Raw genomic sequence first — 19,433 nt, 5'->3', positions numbered from 1 at the left:
CTTAAATATTAATGGTAATATAGCTGCTTTGACAGAGTTAAGATCACTCCCTTTTGCGCTCGTGTAGTTGGAGGTAGACCGAAGCGTGCCCGAGCTGGGACGTCTGGGTGCCGGTCGGGCTCTCAGCTGTGAGGCCCGGCAGACTCCTCAGTGATGACCAGCACCCACCCCCACCTTACACACCTGAGTCTCAGCCTGGTTCTGTCATAATGTTGACTCAGAAAAACAGCATGTACTGTTTTAAGAAGCATCTCAGCATTAACACTGTAATAATGTTCTACTCACCAGGTAAATGCAGAGCTTTGGGAACAAAGGCCTAAACTGATAAATATGAAAATGTAACTTTGAGGAGCCAGTCTGCAGCAATCTGAGTGTCTGCTTCATTCTCATCGACGCTCGTTTTCATAACAGTGCTTCTGATTGTTTTACAGATCTAATAAAAATAATTACATGCTCACTTTCAGCTTTTTACATCTAAATAAACTGGTGCAGAAAATGTGACTAAGCTGTCAAATTGTTTACAATCTGGCTTCACCCATCACACTGATGCTGTTTAACACAACAATAGAAATAAACCAGTCGTATACATTTAATTGAACTCATTTAAATGTTCAAGTACTCTCCATCAAAACCAGCAAGTTTGTGCACCTTCATTTTGAACAGTTGCCTGCAAGTAAAATATATAAAAACTACCTTCCTGATATTGTGTACGCCCCCCTGAGGCTGCCGGAGCATTTCTGGTGTGTGGGGTCCTCTAGGGAGTCCTGCCAAGCTTGCTTTTGGTCTTACTTCTTATTTGAAGCGCCGCCTTCAGGCTTGGGAACTGTTAACTTTTCAGCTCAAAAATACTGAAGACCCAGCTGTCATTAGCAGTGATTATCCACCACTCAGGATTCTGCTGATGTTTGTTCACTGCACACGTTTTAGGTCTGAGGCTATGACAGAAACGAGAGGGTATGTGGTCTGGTTCCATGCTGGAAGGGGTCTCAACATGGTCAACAAGATGAAGTTAAACATTAGACTGTGATGTTCATGCACATCTTCTCATAATTGTTTGTAGCAAACTGTGAAGTATGTGAGGGGCTGGTTCCACAGTCCAAAATTACATCTTCAGAGAACCTTTGCATCCAGAAACAGTCCAAGAACCAATGTAACTGATCTTTTTAACATTTTCTTATTATTCATTATTTTACTGCTGTTAATTGATCTTCTGTTAAGTAAATCGTTAATTGATTTTCATCAATAAAGTACACAAAGTGGAAAAATGATATATTTTTAAATACACAGTCCACCTATCTGCGTAATATTTACTGTAAACCACAGAGCCATGAAGAAACGGATGGAGTGAATGTTCACAGGCTTGTCTTTGCTCACTTTGTGTTAATCTGAGTCCCATCCTCCCTAACAGGCCTTAGTTGTGTATATCCCCCTCCCTTCAGTTTGCCCCACCTCATTGTGTGTGTCTGTGTGTGTGTGAGTGTGTGCATGTGCACGTGCATGTATTTCTCCTCTTTTTTTCCTGCAGTTATTGCTTCGAAGCTCTAGTCTCTGCCATGACTTCCTGCTCTGTCTCTGTGTGTGGGCCAGTGTGGAGTTTTGGGATATGATGCCTTCTTTAGGCCTATCATAGACGTTCTCTCCATCACATTGATAAGCACACATAATGTCACAAAAAGATTCATTATTGCGAAATTTTTCCAGTTCCTGCCCCTCGCCCCAGCCCCCACCCTGCCCAAGTCTTAGCTTTAGAAGTGCTGCTTCAGTCAGTGATGGATGGGGCCTACGGGGTCCAGGCTGGGGCAGGCTGTGACAGATGCCTCCAGCATAGCCTTTTGATGGGACTACATTAGCCAAAGTTGAACTGGAGTGAATTAGGAGCCATGCATGTCCATGCATCTCTGTATAACAACTACGAACAATGCAAAGCACACTGCCACAGCTACAACAAAAAGATTTTTCCTTCATCATCAGCAGCAGCAGCCCACATCCCACTCTTTTATTTAACATTTAGCATTTTCAAAAATCTAGTTTCAATTTGAACATTTTAAAGCAGAATTTTTTGTAATATTGGGAAAATCTGTGTTTCTATTCACGGCAGAAAGCAGAAATGCGGGGAGTTAAATGCAACTGTTAGAGCACACATGCTCCGGTTTAAATGGTGTGACCACAGCATGCTTTAGGCTTCGTTTCACTTTTAATCTCTTTCAGGATGCAGAGGAGTATGCCGAGCTGCCCGTCAGACACAATGAGGACCAGCTGAACAGCCAGCTGGCTCAGCAGCTCCCCTTGCAGGTCAACCCCCACTCCTACGACAGTCCACACACCAAGACCCACCTGCTGCTGCAGGCCCACTTCAGCCATGCCCAGCTGCCGTGCAGCGACTACACCACTGACACAAAAACGGTGCTGGACAACGCCATCCGAATCTGCCAGGTAGTCTTCACTTAGCAGCTGAGATACAGCTTCAGAAACTTCTCTGTGTCAACTGTTTACTTAAGCTCTGACTTATCACTTTAGTGTTTGAGGCTTGAGGAACATTAGTTCAATAGTTGTAGACTAAAAGTTGCTTTCTCGAACCTTATGTTTGCTATGGTCCAAATGACCTTTGCAGCACACTTTGTGCATTTCTCCTGCACCTTGCAAGGAATTACAGTAATCCCTCTCTTATCGCGGGTGTTACGTTCCAGGACCAGCGCGATAAGTGAAAATCCGCAAAGTAGGGACGCTATATTTATTTTAATACTTACACATTATTTTAGTAGTTATACACTATTTTAAGTTTTAATAAACCCTCCCAACATACTTATACACCAAATATATACATTACTGTACAACATGTACTACGCATGTGAAGAACGAGTACCCGCGAAACAGCGAAAATACTGCAATAAATATTTTACACTAATATTGATTGAAAACCCGCAAAACAGCGAGTCCGCGAAATGTGAACCGCGGAGTAGCGAGGGATTACTGTAACCACTGTTTGTGCCTAAGAAAGCCATAACATGCTCACTGCCCTCAACCTGTAACCTGGCACAACTACTGCTGTATGACTGCTGCAAGTGTGTGTCAGATTTCTGTTCATATACTGTGGTATGCAAAGGTTTGGACACCTCTGATAATTGTCATGATTTTCCTTTAGAAATCATTGATTGTTCGGATCAGCAGTTTCAGTTAAATACAGTGCCTTGCGAAAGTATTCGGCCCCCTTGAACTTTTCAACCTTTTGCCACATTTCAGGCTTCAAACATAAAGATATAAAATTTTGATTTTTTGTGAAGAATCAACAACAAGTGGGACACAATCGTGAAGTGGAATGAAATTTATTGGATGTGTCAAACTTTTTTAACAAATAAAAAACTGAAAAGTGGGGAGTGCAATATTATTCGGCCCCCTTGCGTTAATACTTTGTAGCACCACCTTTTGCTGCAGTTACAGCTGCAAGTCTCTTGGGGTCTGTCTCTATCAGTTTTGCACATGGAGAGCCTGAAATTCTTGCCTATTCTTTCTTGCAAAACAGCTGGAGCTCAGTGAGGTTGGATGGAGAGCGTTTGTGAACAGCAGTCTTCAGCTCTTTCCACAGATTCTCGATTGGATTCAGGTCTGGACTTTGACTTGGCCGTTCCAAATGAGCAGATGAACACAGTGATATTTGAGAAATGAAGTTTATAGGATTTACAGAAAGTGTGCAATAATTATTTAAACAAAATAAGGCAGGTGCATAAGTTTGGGCACCCTTGTGATTTTATTGATTTGAATACCTTTAGCACTAATTATTGGAACACTAAATTTGTTTTGTAAGCTCATTGACCCTTGACCTTCATACACAGGTGAACCCAATTATGAGAAAGGGTTAAGGTGGCCAATTGCAAGTGTTTCTCCTCTTTGCATCTTCTCTGAAGAGTGGCAACATGGGAGCCTCAAAACAACTCTGAGATGAGCTGAAAACAAAGACTGTTCAACATCATGGTTTAGGGGAAGGATCCAAAAAGCTCTCTCAGAGATTTCAGCTGTCAGTTTCCACTGTGAGGAACATAGTGAGGAAATGGAAGACCACAGGTACAGTTGTAGTTAAGGCCTGAAGTGGCAGGCCAAGAAAACTCTCAGATAGGCAGAGGAGAAGGATGGTGAGAACAGTCATAGTCAACCCACAGAGCAGCTCCAAAGACCTACAACATCATCTTGCAGCAGATGGTGTCACTGTGCATCGTTCAACTATTCAGCACACTTTGCACAAGGAGAGGCTGTATGGGAGAGTAATGCAGAAGAAGCCTTTTCTGCACACACACCACAAACAGAGTCGCTAAAGCACATTTGAAGCCAGCTTTATTTTGGAATAAGGTGCTGTGGACTGATGAAACTAAAACTGAGTTATTTGGACATAACAAGGGGCGGTATGCATGGTGGAAAGAGAACACAGCATTCCAAGACAAACACTTGGTACCCACAGTAACATTTGATGGTGGTCCCATCATGCTGTGGGGCTGTGGGGCCAGTGCAGCTACTGGGAATCTTGTTAAAGTTGAGGGTCGCATGGATTCCAGTCAATATCAGCAGATTCTTGAGAACAATGTTCAAGAATCAGTGACAAAGTTGTGCCGGGGCTGGATACTTCAACAAGACAACGACCCCAAACACTGCTGAGAATCTACTGAGGCGTTCATGCAGAGGAACAAGTCCAACGTTCTGGAACGGCCATCTCAGTCCCAGACCTGAATATTATTGAAGATCTGTGGTGGGATTTAAAGCGGGCTGTCCATGCTCGGAAACATCAAACCTGACTGAACTGGAGATGTTTTGTAAAGAAGAACGGTCCAAAATACCTTCAAGCAGAATCCAGACTCTCATTGGAAGCTATAGGAAGAGTTTAGAGGCTGTTATTTCTGCAAAAGGAGGATCTACTAAATATTGATATCATTTTTCTGTTGGGGGGCCCAAACTTATGCACCTGCCTAATTTTATTTAAATAATTATTGCACACTTTCTGTAAATCCTATAAACTTCATTTCCCTTCTCAGAAATCACTGTGTTCATCTGCTGTATGATAGATTTAACTGAAACTGCTGAGCTGAAAAACCAATGATTTATAAAGGAACATCATTAAAATTATCAGGGGGGCCCAAACTTTTGCATACTACTGTAACTAAAAACTACATGAAACACTGAAAAAATAGATAAAATGGCTCTACTGGTAAATTCTATCTACTGTCATTACTTCTATGAGAGGCTGGAGGTCAGGGAGTGCCACTATATACCCTTGTAATACAGTGGGCTGAGGACGGCTTTGAACCCACAATTGGACGTTGTCTGGTTACATCGTTAGCCGATAGCATCGTGTCACTGTCACGTATCTGAATCTCATTCATTTACAGTAAAGGAAAAAATGAGTGTGTCCCATGATTGGTTTTGTTGGCAAATTTAAACAAGCAAACATTTTGCCCACTTTGCTACCAGGGATGTTCCTGGTGACTAATTTCTTAGTCAACTAAATGAGAAATGAGAGGCCTGATCAGAGAAGCCCAGACCTCCCTCTCCCCCAGCCTCCTCCTCCAGCTTACCCCTGATTCAGACTTCATCGCTGGCTCTTTGTAGAGCTACGATGTAACCTGCTTCAGTGGCCAATGTTGCTGCTGGCATTTCTGCTTGTGTGTGGTCGTGTCCCGGTGTGGTGCCGGCCGACAAAAACATATAAAATGCTGGGACTTTTTCCCTCCTGGCCTGGGAACGCCTTGGTGTCCCCCCGGATGAACTGGTCACGGTGGCTGGGGAGAGGGAGGCCTGGGCTTCTCTTCTTAGGATGCTGCCCCCACGACCCTGCCACAGATAGATGGAAGAGGATGGATGATCTGATAAATTTAGGGGTGTAATAACGTGACAAATTTCTTTATGATTATTATTATTATTGATTCTTAAAGTGACAACAAATGATGACCTTTATGATTCTTTTGAGTGTTCAGCCACTCTCTGTAGACAGTGTTTAAAGTTGTTCAAGATGTTTGCCCAGACATGTAAGAAGAACCCAGTATTTTAGTTTGGCAACCATAACGAGTACATGAATCTGTACTTTAGGTATTCAAACAAATAAGACTCCAAGCACCTCCACGAGTCTGAATGGGATGAATTCTTAGGGATGTTCAGTGTGTAAGACTAGTATGTGTTGAAGAATCTGGATATATTTTCTTCAGTACGGTAAATCAAAGAAAAACCTTAAAAAGCAGGAACTGAATAACAAGCTAACACAGTAAGTTTTGTGCAGTGATGTATTTTGTGTTTGGATAAGAGCTTAAACTTTATCCTAATGTTCAGTTGAAAAAACCAGCCGTTTGGTGCAGAATGGTCAGAGAGAAATATATCAGTAACAGATTTGAATTATTTGCTGCATGTGGGACGGGAGCACATGTTGTGGAGGGGTTCTATGCTATAGATAATGTTTAGAATAAGGGGAATGTTAAACATTAGAAGGTGATTTGTAGCTGAACTTGGTGATCCATCTCATAAATAACATGATGCTCAGAAGTTAGGTCTAATGACCAGGATTCTCAGCCACAGTGAATCTGCTGCTCAGATGGAAGCTGGAAATTTTTTAATGTTAGAAAATTTTGCCACTGCTTAGGCTTAAATAGAGTTGGTAACAATGAAGTGAACGCTGTTTATTTAACTTCATTGGAAGTACTGTTTGAAGTTAGGGCATGTCTGTAAGCCATTGTCCACAGCTCTGGATGTCTGTATGCATGTGTACATGTGCTTGTGATTTTCCATGCTGTGGTACTGCATGGCTCATGGATGTGGTTACTACTTTGGTGTCCTGCTGCATTTACTGAAGTGCTTCAGGTTCTTTATGGTTGTTTTTACTGTAAGACTGTATATTTTTATTGATGCTTTAAAGTATACATAAAGTGGATGAATCTGACAGACACACGTGTATATTCATTTGCAGATTTCATTCATCTACGCTTCTTTGAGTGGATACTTCTGATAATAGTCAGTGTGCTACCACGATGAGTCCCACAGTAGACAAAAACTGAAGATTTGCAGCATAAACACAGAGTTTGTATGAAGTGCTCAGCTGGAGTAGAAAAGCACTGAACTAGTCCATTTACAGTTGAATAATCTGCATTATGTTAGTAAATCAAACAGCTGTAGCTGATTATGCTTGGGTGGAGGTGGGTCTGTGGACCATCACAGCTACACTCTGCTGAGAGGTGGAGACAATCATACCTGACCTTAACGTGGTATATTTTGGGTGATCTCGTTTCAAACTGTAAGTGTACACATTCTCACCTGATGTACCAAAAATGGACATAGCCACCAGGGTGTCATCCATCCATCCATGGACCTGACCTTTTTCCAGACTTTCCTTGTATCAGGCGGTGAATTTCTCCTTAAAGTGGGAGCTTTTGGCGTTTCTTATCACCTGCGTAGTTTTATTCCTGCATTGCCTGAAGGCAAAGCCAGTCAAGAGGAGATTCAGAGGAACGGACTTTTGGCCAAAGGATGATTTTTGGTGGATACGCTTCACAAAGTCATGGAGAATCGGGGGCTCTAGTGATTCTTAGTCCTAAATCTTTACATAGGAGCGTGTTTATGGATCATCAAACTGGATGTATTCTTGAGATAAGACCAGGCATCATTTATTCCTTTAACACTGAGCCAACGCAGAGGAGGATTAATGACCAGTTTCCTTATTTACTGCATCTAGTATGTACTGCCATTTCAAACACGCCTGCTCTTCATCAGACAGTGAAGTGCAGGGAGGTGCCATTTTAAATCACCTGTGTTGGTCACTTGACCACCACCAGTGGCAAAAATATCCAATCAGATCTTCTTATAAAGGACCAACAGTTGGTAATACATATTGCCTTAGTATTACTCAGTGCCTAGAAAGACAAAAAGGAAACAAGAACATCAAATAAAGAATGATATCTCCACACTACCAGCAGCAAACAGAAGGGAAGATATACATGATGTCTCAGGCAGTAACAATAAAATGGTTCATACAGTTGGTTAGATGTGAAACCCACTGACCCACTCAACCACAATGTGGCACACAGTCTCTGCTATTTAAAACATTGTGACATACATAATATATTAATATTATATTTAATAATAATCTTCTGTTCCTTCACTGAAGGCAATGCTGGATGTAGCTGCTAATGAAGGTTGGCTCGTCACAGCTGTCAGCATCTGCAACCTCCTGCAAATGATGGTCCAGGGCCGCTGGCTGCACGACTCCTCGTTGCTGACAGTGCCACACATAGAACAGCAAGACCTCTATCGGTTCAGGTAAACGGCCTCATTGCTTCACAGTTACTGTCACTTGCAGGTAACCCCAGTACATGGCAGACTCTCCTTCTCTTTGCTGTGTAACGCATCATGTTTCACTACTGTGTGAACCAATCCCTCATGTAAAGTAATAAAGAAAGTAACCTTTTTTAAAAGGATTTATTTGCCTTTTTTGGATAGTGAACCGTGAAGATGGACAGGAAAGTTTTTTCTTTTTTTGGGGGGGGGGGGGGGGGGGGGGGGGGGCGGCAAAGGGCCACTGGTCAGATGCACCATGGCCTTGCAGCATATGTGGTCGCCTGCTCACCCTCTGAGCCACCCCAGAGGCCAAGAAAGTAACTACTCTTAGTTACCCTAATGTGTGGCTGTGTGAGACTACATTTTCTTCAGTTAGCAGCTAGGAATGAGCAGCATGGACAGAATTAGAAGTGATTATATCAGAGGGACAACTCAGGTTGAACAATTTGGAGGCAAATATCTAGAGGCAAGGTTGAGATGGTTTACACATGTGCAAAGGAGGGATAGTGGGCGTATTGGACAAAGGATGTTGAACATGAAGCTTCCAGACAGGAGGAAAAGAGGAAAACAGAGAAGGTTCATGGATGCTGTGAAGGAGGAAGTGCAGTGGGTTGGTCTTATAAGATGATGCTAGGCTGAGGTGGAGGCAGATGATCCACTGTGGTAATTCCTACAGGGGCCAGCTAAGGGAAGATGATGCTTCAGAGTTAGCAGCTGGTGTGTTCTTCTGAGGAGGCCTTCTGCAGTCAAACAAATCCAAACACATTCAGGACCTTTTTAATGTTGAGTGAACTTGAAGTCATTTTCAGTGCGTGCACCATTTGAGTTTGCCGACCTGTCTCCTACAGAGTCAAATAACTTAATGGTAAGAAAGTTTTTCTCTGATGCCATCTGTCTTCCCTTTCATCGTTCTGTAGAAACTGGGCAAACAGGAAGCGGCGCGGTGACCTGGGAGGGTTCAGCAGGCCAATCGAAGGCCTTCCTGAGCTCATCGCTGCCTGTAATGGAAAAGAAAGTATTTTCTCTGCAATGGTCGGCCAAGAGTTTCCATCAAATCAGATTGCCCAGGTAAGATTGCAGAAATTATTGCCCCAAATGTGCATTTGAAATATAAAATCTCATTGAAATGAGTCAATATTGATTTACTACAGAAATAATGGAAGCAACAGAAAAATGGATTACAAGTACTTGAAAATGTTGCTTTTAGAATTGGCCTGCTCCCACATTTAGTCCATGCAGATCACACACACACACACACACACACACACACACACACGATTAGCAGCTATAGTGCCACAGTGGTCCCAGATACGTCCAGGATCCCCAATTACAGCTCCACAGACAGGCTTTACAGCTCCAATTTAAGTGCTAATTGCAGCAGTAATGAGAGTGTCCGGGCACAACGGCAGGCCCTGCAGCTTCACCCAATCAGTGTCCCTGCTGCCCCCCCTTCACCACATTTACCCCCCGCCTCCCCCGCCGGCCTGCAGTGTGGCGGCCTCTCTAATTAAATAATTAGATGTGCAGCAGCGTTCCTGTCTGACTTGCTCAGGAAGAGTAATCCTCACATAAATAGCTTTTGCTGGGAGACTCAGTGAGGCTTTTCCCCTCATAGCCACTCAGTACACTGCCATACAGACACATGCATTACACACACACACACACACACACACCCCATCACTCTGTCTGTGCCATTATGTTTTTATGTCTCATATTCTCTTCATGGTAGGTTTCAAAGGACATTGTTCCAGAAGTCTTGTGGTTTATTCAGAAGCAGCTTTGCAAACCTGAGCCGTGCTGCCAGGTTCATTCTAGAGAGGACACTTCAATCAAGCCATACTAGTTCACTCTTCTTCTGACTGTGCTGTGAGAGCTGTAACTGAGGCCTGTGGAGTCTGAGATGGAACTCTTGGGTTTTTTGCCATTTCGCATCAATGCACGGCGTGAATTTGCCGGGATGTCCGCTCCTGGAAAGACTGGCAGCTGTCTTGAATATGTTCCAGTAGTTGCTCTCACTGTGAAATGATTCAGATTGTTTGGAAACTACCTTATAACCCCTCCCAGAGTGATGCTTGATGAACTGTCATCCATCCGTTTCGTTACCACCCTACACACGCGCATTTAACCATGCTAGCTTTGCGTGTAGCTCGCGAGCTGAAAAAGTGTGGCACCCCTGGCCTAAACCTCTGCTTTTGTGGAGGCGATCACACCTGCTGATGATCTATCAACAGTAGCAGCTGGCTGATACTTACCCTTTATGGAAGCAGAAGGGTGTGTTCAGTTTCTCACACACTGCTTCTGCATTTTGGTTTAATTTTTGATAAATAAATAGTGACACAGTGTATTATGTAGTTCATCTGAGGTTGCATTTACCTATTTTTAAGCCCTGCTAAGGAGCAGATTGTTTTTATCATGTATGTCAAACCTTATAATTGAATTTCTTTTTATTGTCACTGGATGTGACAGTTGTTAGATGTAAGTATGTCTAACACTTGAGTGGATCTGAGTAATCTGTCCATCAGCTCTAACAAAGTGGTGCAAAATTTGGGACCACTTATTTTGATGGTGTCCTGCGTATTGTACAGGCAGGTTGTACTTAAAATAAATCCAGCATGATAGGAGAGGCAGTCTTCTTCCTCATTCCTTTGCTAATTAATGTCATCCCTCTCAGGCGTGGTCATTCCTGAGCCATCTCCCGGTGTTGGAAGTTGAGATGAGCATGAAGGGCTGGTGGGAGGAGAGCCAGGAGCAGATGGAGCAGCCCCTCCCTGCAGCAGGAGCTAACCTAAGAGAGGAGAGCAGCTGGCTGGATGTCCACGCTGACCAGGAGTATGTTCTGCAGGTGTCACTGAGACGCATCAATGTGGGCCAGCAGAGGGTCAGTATGCCCCGGACACAATACTCTTCCTCCAACAGGCAGGGCAAAAGCTCCCGGGCAGAAAGTAGCTGGTGAAGACAGTGGATCATTTAGTGGCTGAGCAGTCAGAAGGTTACCTCAGAGGTGAACATTGTTTCTCCATTTATCTAAATAAATGCTGATGTTGTGAATCCTGATCCTGATGGGCTCCGGTAATGAACACACTGCTGCTACAAACATCAGTGAAAGAATGGGTCGCTGTCAGGAGCTCAGTGAACTCCAGCGTGGTACCGTGATAGGATGATACCTGTGCAACAAGTCCAGTCACTGCTAAATATTCCACAGTCAGCTGTTAGTGGGATTATTACAAAGTGGAAGAGATTTAATGACAGCAACTCAGCCATGAAGTGGTAGATCACATAAAAATCACAGAGTGGGGTCAGAGGATGCTGAGGCACAGAACATGAATTAGAGTGAGCCAGGCCCTCTGTCCATCATCAGTGTCTGATCTCACAGATGTGCTTCTGGAAAAATGGTCAGAAATTCCTATTCAGGTTCGTGTGTGTGTGTGTGTGTGTGTGTGTGTGTGTGTGTGTGTGTGTGTGTGTGTGTGTGTGTGTGTGTGTGTGTGTGTGTGTGTGTGAGAAGCGAGTGAATACTGTTGGCAGTGTGGTGTAGATGGGACTGTAATGCTCATTCAGACCTGCAGAGAGCAGCACATTAGGCCTGCATGAGACAATGTGCACTGATCACATTGTATATTTCTGTGATCATAATATGACTTGCAACAAATAAACAAATATTGAAATGAGTATTTCAGCTCTATAGTTTATATGTGTTTTCCATGTTCTGCACAGCCTGTGTGCGCTGAGTGATGACGTGAAATAATCCAGACATACTGATCCTGAAGCAGGTGCTGAGTGTGAGTGCGTGGTTCATCCATCCAGGAGTCAGCACTAAACCCAGTGACTGCTTTCTTGGATTGTTAGCTTTGAGTTTTGGTGGTGTTGTTTAAACCCTTCACTACCCAGCATGCACCTGTAGGCTGTGGTGGATGGTCAGGCTGTAATGGTGCTTCCAGCTCGATGCTAAAATGAATAAAAGCTCATTTTTGGCATTTTCTTTTATTCAGTATGTGTGAGTGAGTTCCATAAACTGAAGTAGAAGGGTTTCACTTTTCATTCATGAAGAAATGCTCTATGTGAAATACACCCAGTTACTCATGTTCTTTGTTACACCTCCATTTAAGCTCCCCTCGTATTCAGAGGAGGGAGGGAAAGAAATCCCACCATAACAAGGTTAGGAGGGTTATAAAATGAGCATAACAGAAAGAGTTATGGCACAAAAATAAAACTAATTAGAAAAAAACAAGAAACATAATACAGAGTCGAGCTTAGGAAGCACAGATGCGCTCTTCAGTTCAAACTTCCTGCTAAGAGCTCTGAACTCTACCAGGGACACAACAACATGAAGCTTTAGTGCGTTCTGAAGGTTATTCCACAACCAAGGCAAAAATAGAAGAATGCTGTTCTGCTCATTTACAAGCATTTAAGAATGTGCTTTTCATAACTAACATCTGATTTCAGTAATAACTCATTCTAACCTTCAGTTTAATGTATCATATCAAACGGGTAAAGTTCCACAAATCTGGAAGTGTGCAGAGGTTTTTCCTGGTGATCCGAGCTGCAGATGAAGTGAACTCGGAAAACATGTGAAACTACATTCTCTACATTTTAAAATGGTTACGTTCATGTATCTGCGTTCACACTGGTACATGCAGTTCTTTGTATTATCTGTTCTCAGGTCAGACAGCTTTCACAGGCTTTAAAAAGACAGACGTCCCCTCTACTCTGGTGTCCCAGCCGATTAAACTTCCTGTGTAATCCTGTGGAGCACAATGGCGCTGAAAATTGTGTCTGTTATTTCAGAGGAAGCAGGACAGTAAGGCCCAAGCTCCCAGGTTCCCCAAGGTGAAGGATGAGGGTTGGCTCCTCATTGTTGGGGAGGTGGATCGCAGGGAGCTGCTGGCTGTGAAACGGGTCGGATACGTGCGCAACCGCACCGCTGTGTCCATGGCCCTCTACACCCCGGAAAAGACCGGAAAGTAAGAAGAGACACGCTCATGAGTGACACTTTTAGAACCAACAAACTGAACTCATTAGCCTGACACGCAGTTTAGATTAGCAGCTAGTAACTGTTACAGGTTCCTCATTAAATGCTGTCACATTTCTGTTGCTGTGTGCCAGCTGACTACAGCGCAGTGTGAGAACTTTGGTTTATGAAATAAAGTTTATGTAATCTCCAACCAGCACCCAGTTTCTACTCTTTTGTCCTCACAGTCGATCTTCACACGTTCTATTTTTCATCTTTCAGGTGTATTTACACCCTCTACCTGATCAGTGACAGCTACCTGGGTCTGGACCAGCAGTATGACGTTCACCTGAATGTAACTCCTGCCAGCATCGCTGCCCAGGTCAACTCTGAGGTCTCACATTCAGTATCTGAAGTGTCCCTCAGCTGAGGAGCAGGAGGACCGAAGCTCATCTGTCTGCAGCAGCTCCAGAACCTTTCCAAGAACATCTGTCATGTTCAAGTTCCACTCGCCAAGTTCCTCTCTCTGCTTCAGTTCCTACATTGTAACCATGGCAGTGATGTCATTGCTTCCTTTCATACTGTGAGTGCTGCTGTCAGGAGAAGCTCCACATGTTCTGTAGGATTTTTCTGATTCTTTAATTTAAGCATAAATTGGTGGTTCACTGTTTTTATGTTTTCTGTTTCCAATGATTAAACTCACATTTAGATTGACACACTTTGTAACAGCAAATATTTAGTTCCACATGAAGCTTTCTGTGCCTGAATGTGAGGAATGGGATGACTCTTTGTTATCTACAAGTTCTGTGAATGTAACCCAAACTCATCTAAAGGCCAGTGTGCTTAGGAAGAAGATCCACAGCTGTAAAATGGGACAGAGTGTCTTCACTTCCCATCAGCAGACTGGGCTTCAGTCAGAGTCAGCGCCCGACAGCCTGCAGCACTGACACAGATATGCTGGTGGTTAAAGGGCCCCCACACTCTAAGCCACACTTGTGATGCCATTGGACGGTCTACAGATGACTGCACACATTTGTTTAGCAGTAACCTCGACTGTGTCCTGGAAGCATATTTAAATATGTATTAATTGTGTCGCTATCCTTTAGCTTCAGCCCATCGGGGGTGTAACACAGCAGCGTTTCTCTGCCCTCAGTGCTGCTCTTAATGCTCACCCGTGTGTATCGATGTGGAAATGCAGCGTGAAAAGTAAGAAAAGATCAGGACAGTTTTTCTTTAAGAAGACTGGAAAAAACACGTTCCCACATTCATGAACTACATAACTCACAGCACCCACTGTGGCCTTATGGAGCAACAGCAGTCAGTGTTTAATCTTAGATAAATATGAGTGAGATGTTTCTGTGAGGAGCAGAATATGTGGGAAAAAATCTTCCCATGTTGTTTTGGCAGAATCTCTTTATTCTGATGGTTTCAGTTTAGGTCCGTGAAGCTTCTTCCTTCCACCCCAGCAGCTCGAGACCACCAGAGCGCCACGTTTCCCCCTCCGTTTGTCAGAAGTATCCTCAGCTGGAGGGGAGCAGAGTGCGCCCCCCTGAATCCTTACAGTGGGAGGAACTGATGCTCACAGGAGCAGAAATGTGAAATGTTTATCAGTGGATTTGACTGTTGCTGCCAAATCCTTTGAATGAATAAATCACATTCAAAATAAAAAGCCTGCTTTCACTGACAGCAGCCGTTCCCGGTCCTCGTCCCTCTCTGAGAGCCACTTCCACCTCCTCCACGATGCCTGTGGATTTACTACATCAGCCTGCTGAGCAGAAACGTGCTCCAAGTTTTTGAAGATCCTTGAATTTAATGAGTATTTTCAAGGTTTGTTTTGGAACTGTATTGCTTTCATTGCAAACCTCTTTGTTCTGTTTTCTTCTCAGTTCTCAATAAACATAATTGTGGATTATAGCACAGTAAGATCTGATGTAACAGGAACTGAATTAACTATTTGCAGTATAAATCCAAATCTGATATGTATGCTGTAAAGCAGTAAAGCTATTAAGCTGAGTGTTCTAAAAACGTGACATTTTTCCTTAAAAGTGCTTAAATTGAATAAAACACAGAGCACAGAGCTGAACTAATGAGGCCGTGCAGTGAGAGCGGGGACAGGTGATGGTGATGGTGGGTAAGAGTGAGACGATTAAATGAATAAACTAACAGTAAACCGACCATTCACTGATTGGAGAGCAGAACAACTAAAAGACTGAGGAGTGGTTCACTGTGTGTGTCCTGTGTGCCACTAAAGCAAGAATACTGCACACCCACGGAGAGCCTGTCCACTCTGCTTTGCAGGGAACAGGAAGCTCAGTCATTTTATTAAGCATGCAGAAATCTACACAGCAGGTATGAGGAATACTGGCTAGGTGAGAGAACTGCAAAATAAAAATCCACACGGGATGGTTAATGGAACAAAAAATATATTTTTTTAATAAATATTAAAGTGAAAGCATAAAACTGCTCGGTTTAAACAGGAAAACAGTCCACACAGGTGCAGAGCTGAAAACATAAAACCAAAGAGAAGAAGTACTACCAGTAGTACTTATTTAGGGCATCTAATAGTACTACCAGTAGTACTATTAGATGCCCTAAATAAGAATGTTGGAGTTCTGCAGTGTGTGAACTGCTAATTCTTTTCTGCTGTGTTTGGTTTCTTTGTCGTTTATTCTTCTGGTATTTTGGGAAAAGTTGATTTGAATGAACATTTTTTGTCTGTTTCTACTTTTAAAAAAAGAGTCCAGATTTGATTCATGTGAAATGCTGTTCTCACTGTAAACGGATGAAGCAGGAGAAGGCTGAGTGACCTGAATCTAATCCTGTTTATACTTCGTTTATACTTGATTGGAATCAAAGAAATACTCTTTTATGGAATACTGGAGGAAAGCAGCATGTTTTTTGGACAACTAACCAATCTGAGGAAGAAAATAAGTTATATTATTAATAAGTTATTATTACTAAAATAAGTTATTATCCCACGGCTCTGTAACAGACGAGATCAGCAGCAAGTATTACAAAGAGCAATAAACTCCATATCTTTTATTACTTCCCAAAGTTATGGAGTGATGATATTAACACTAAATCCCACTTAAAGTAATAAAAAGTTAATGATTTAGTTTCAGTTAAAAATATGTATTTAAAGCTGTCACATTAATGATGTGCCCAAAACAAAGATATGAGTTGACTAAATGGATGCTTTATATGCAAAACACACAGACAAAAACAAGCTGTTTATATTATTAAACACAGTCTATAGTCTCAGTTTATGAAAATCTTTGAACACAAGTTTACAGACATTTTATCAGTAAGTAGTGTGGGGGTGGTGGAGGGGGTGGGTGGCTGTTTTTCGCTCCAGCCCGGGGGGGTACAGCCGGGCTTCAGCTGGAGATGACGGGGAGTGGTTCTCAGCTTTCTGCTTCAGCTTCTGTGGCGCTGACAGAAAAATCGATGCTTCGCGGGTCACGTGATTCTTCTATAACAGAATGATCCCTGAGAGCCGCCTCCTCCAATCAGAGCCGTCAGATGATGATGATGATGATGATTAGAAATGTACAAAGAATAAAAAAATATAACAGCAAAACGCAACATCTTTATGAATCAGGTAAGAGATCAGTCCTGCGGGAAAAGAACTGATGCTGGGATTTAACGCACAGAGCAGTAAAGTAAAGATTTATTTGGAGCGCTTTATTTCTTTATTTTTTTAAACCTCTATTTTACAGGTATAAATAAAATAAATGTTTGGGGACCAGTTCTCATTTACAAACATGACCTGGCCGAGAGGCCCCAGTACACTCAGGTCCACTGCATATAGATACACATAAACATACCAAAAATCAATCAGTGCGGCTGTTTATTCATTAGAGCTCTGAAACTTTAAATGGATCCATGAAAGCTTCCGGTCCCACCGCCTGACGAAGAGACACGTGGAAACACTTCCGTTCGTCGGCAGAGTGAACGGAGCCTGATTGATCAGGCTCCGTGTGTGCTGTGTACAGAATTTATCTTAAACATCTTCAGCATCACTATATTAATAAATGCACGTTCTTGTGACGCACAGTTTGCGCTTCATTCAGTGGGTTTAGTAACAACTTGCACATATAACCCCCCCCCCAGTGGATAATCTAAATTTCCAGATTACACTTAATACATATAAACACATTTGAAAACACACACACACACACACACCTGCTCCCGACCAGGTGATGTGTTCAGCATAAGTTGCCATGGTAATTTGACCAGGTAAAAACTGAGCCTCAGAAAACTGACTTTAAGCTCTGAGCCATTAATCTCCCTTCCTAGTGCGCCCCTGTGATCGTTTCACTATCGTCTGCTGGTTGTTCTGCCGGCATTTTTGCGCTAACTCTGTCCTGACTGAGACTTAATCATAGGGAGTATTTTCTCTCGTCATATTTTCCGCACACGCAGCCTAATTGCCAGTAAATTTGGAGTTGAAGCGCGGGTTAAACCAGCGTCAACCATTTCGTGCGCCTCCAGCATCCTGGATGATTTTCTCACTGCAGGCTGGATCCCATTACCGAGCGTCTGCACTGGCTCAAACACACACACACACACACACACACACACACACACACACACACACACACACACACACACACACACACACACACACAGGGCGAGAGAGGCAGGGTGGTGTGAGCCCGCTCCTGAAAGTATAGTCAGTAGAATTTCAGCTTTGCATCATTAGTATTTAACGCTCTCTGTGATGTGAGGGGTTCCGGTGACTCGTTAAAAACGAAAATTTAAATATGAAGTGGCGGTTCTTTCTCCCGGAGAAGTGATACTTTGGCCCTTTGTGGGACAGGAAGTTACGGACACAATGAACCTTATTTAGTCCACTGTGCAGAAGTTCAGGAGAAACCTGAGCTGCAGCCTGTTTACAGCCACGCTGAGAGCAGAATGAACTGCAGCTTCTTAGAGAATACAGATGAGCTGCATATTTGCCTTTAAATTATTTATTTACTTTGAAGACACGGAGGACTGAGCCTGTCTCTACTCCACGTTAGAGCAGCTTTATGTTCTGCAGTTTGTCTGCTTGTCTCAGCTCAGGGTGATTTCACTGCTTCCACATATTGTTTTTTTTTTTTTACAATTTACAAATCATCGAAATTCAAATTTCGGCCAATTTTTAATAACAAGCGATCCTCTTGACAGATCATGATTTGAATTTTCTCAGAACAAATCTGCATCTGCTGTAGCCCTCAGTGGCATTAAACATTAAAACAGCCCGTTTTGTTGGCAGTAAGAACAAAAAATAAAGTATATTAAATAAGACGGAAAGCAGGAGAGCAGATGTAAGCCGGATCCAGAGACGCTCTCACCGCTCGTTAAATGACTTTAAAGACACAATAACCCGTTTAAACGAACGTTTCCGTTATTGAGGCTCCGGCTGCAGGGAGGCGAAAAAGGAATGCCCGCGTCCTGAGGAATCGTTCAATCCACCTTAGGCCAGAGGTGAACATGTTCAGCGGCCAATCTCCCTTCCTCCGGCAGCGCGTCGACAGACACACTAACCAATAGATACGCGCACTGATCATCCGGTTGTCCAATAGGAGCAGGTCTTCATGCCCGCAGCACAGAGGCGGATGCGCTGCCAGCTGTCCGGAAAATCACTCGGGATGGAAGATAAACACGCCGTCAGCCCCAGCAGGCAACAGGTTAGAAAACTGACGCTTTTATCTGAGGTAAGCGGAGGATTTAGGACAGACTTCAGCTACATTAAAATGCAGACGCTACATTTATGGAAACGATTCAAATGACTTTTCATACTAGTTTGGGGTTCTAGCGACTCGGAAAGCTGTTTTTATGGATAGACACGGGCGGTAGATCACACCAGTGCGAGTAAAATTAATTCTGTCTGCTGATTTATTTATTTTTAATTTTTTAAATGTATTTTAATGTGTTTCTAATCTTCCAGGGCCTTCTGTCTCCAGTGGTTTAATCCCAGGTATGATGGGCCCAAGTCCGAGCTCTCTGCTCGGCTGACCGAAACGCAGCTTTAATCGTCACACATCCAGGAATAAGCCGCGTCCCGTTTGTCGTCAGCTCCCGATAAACCTGGAAATATGGGAGGGGGCTCGTGCGCCAGCTGCAGCTGTGAATTTTAGGCCGCGCGGAAGGAGAAATCTACTTTCATGTTTGGCGACACGAGCGCGCTATGAGACAC

General features: G+C 43.2%; 1 protein-coding gene across 1 annotated transcript in view; it reads left to right on the top strand.

Annotated features, from left to right (window-relative positions):
• Window positions 1-14,935, top strand: part of ascc3 (activating signal cointegrator 1 complex subunit 3) — a 218,877-nt gene extending 203,942 nt beyond the window's left edge. Inside the window, exons 37-42 of the mRNA XM_030724721.1 lie at window positions 2,209-2,433; window positions 8,132-8,283; window positions 9,219-9,369; window positions 10,973-11,179; window positions 13,087-13,262; window positions 13,532-14,935. Coding sequence (XP_030580581.1) covers window positions 2,209-2,433; window positions 8,132-8,283; window positions 9,219-9,369; window positions 10,973-11,179; window positions 13,087-13,262; window positions 13,532-13,679 — 1,059 coding nt within the window. The 3' untranslated portion in view covers window positions 13,680-14,935. The remainder of the gene's footprint in view (window positions 1-2,208; window positions 2,434-8,131; window positions 8,284-9,218; window positions 9,370-10,972; window positions 11,180-13,086; window positions 13,263-13,531) is intronic.
• The last annotated feature ends 4,498 nt before the right edge of the window (window positions 14,936-19,433 follow it).

This window comes from Archocentrus centrarchus, unplaced genomic scaffold (assembly GCF_007364275.1).
Source record: "Archocentrus centrarchus isolate MPI-CPG fArcCen1 unplaced genomic scaffold, fArcCen1 scaffold_40_ctg1, whole genome shotgun sequence".
NCBI classification, from domain to species: Eukaryota; Metazoa; Chordata; class Actinopteri; order Cichliformes; family Cichlidae; genus Archocentrus; species Archocentrus centrarchus.
This window is presented reverse-complemented; position numbering and strand designations above follow the sequence as displayed.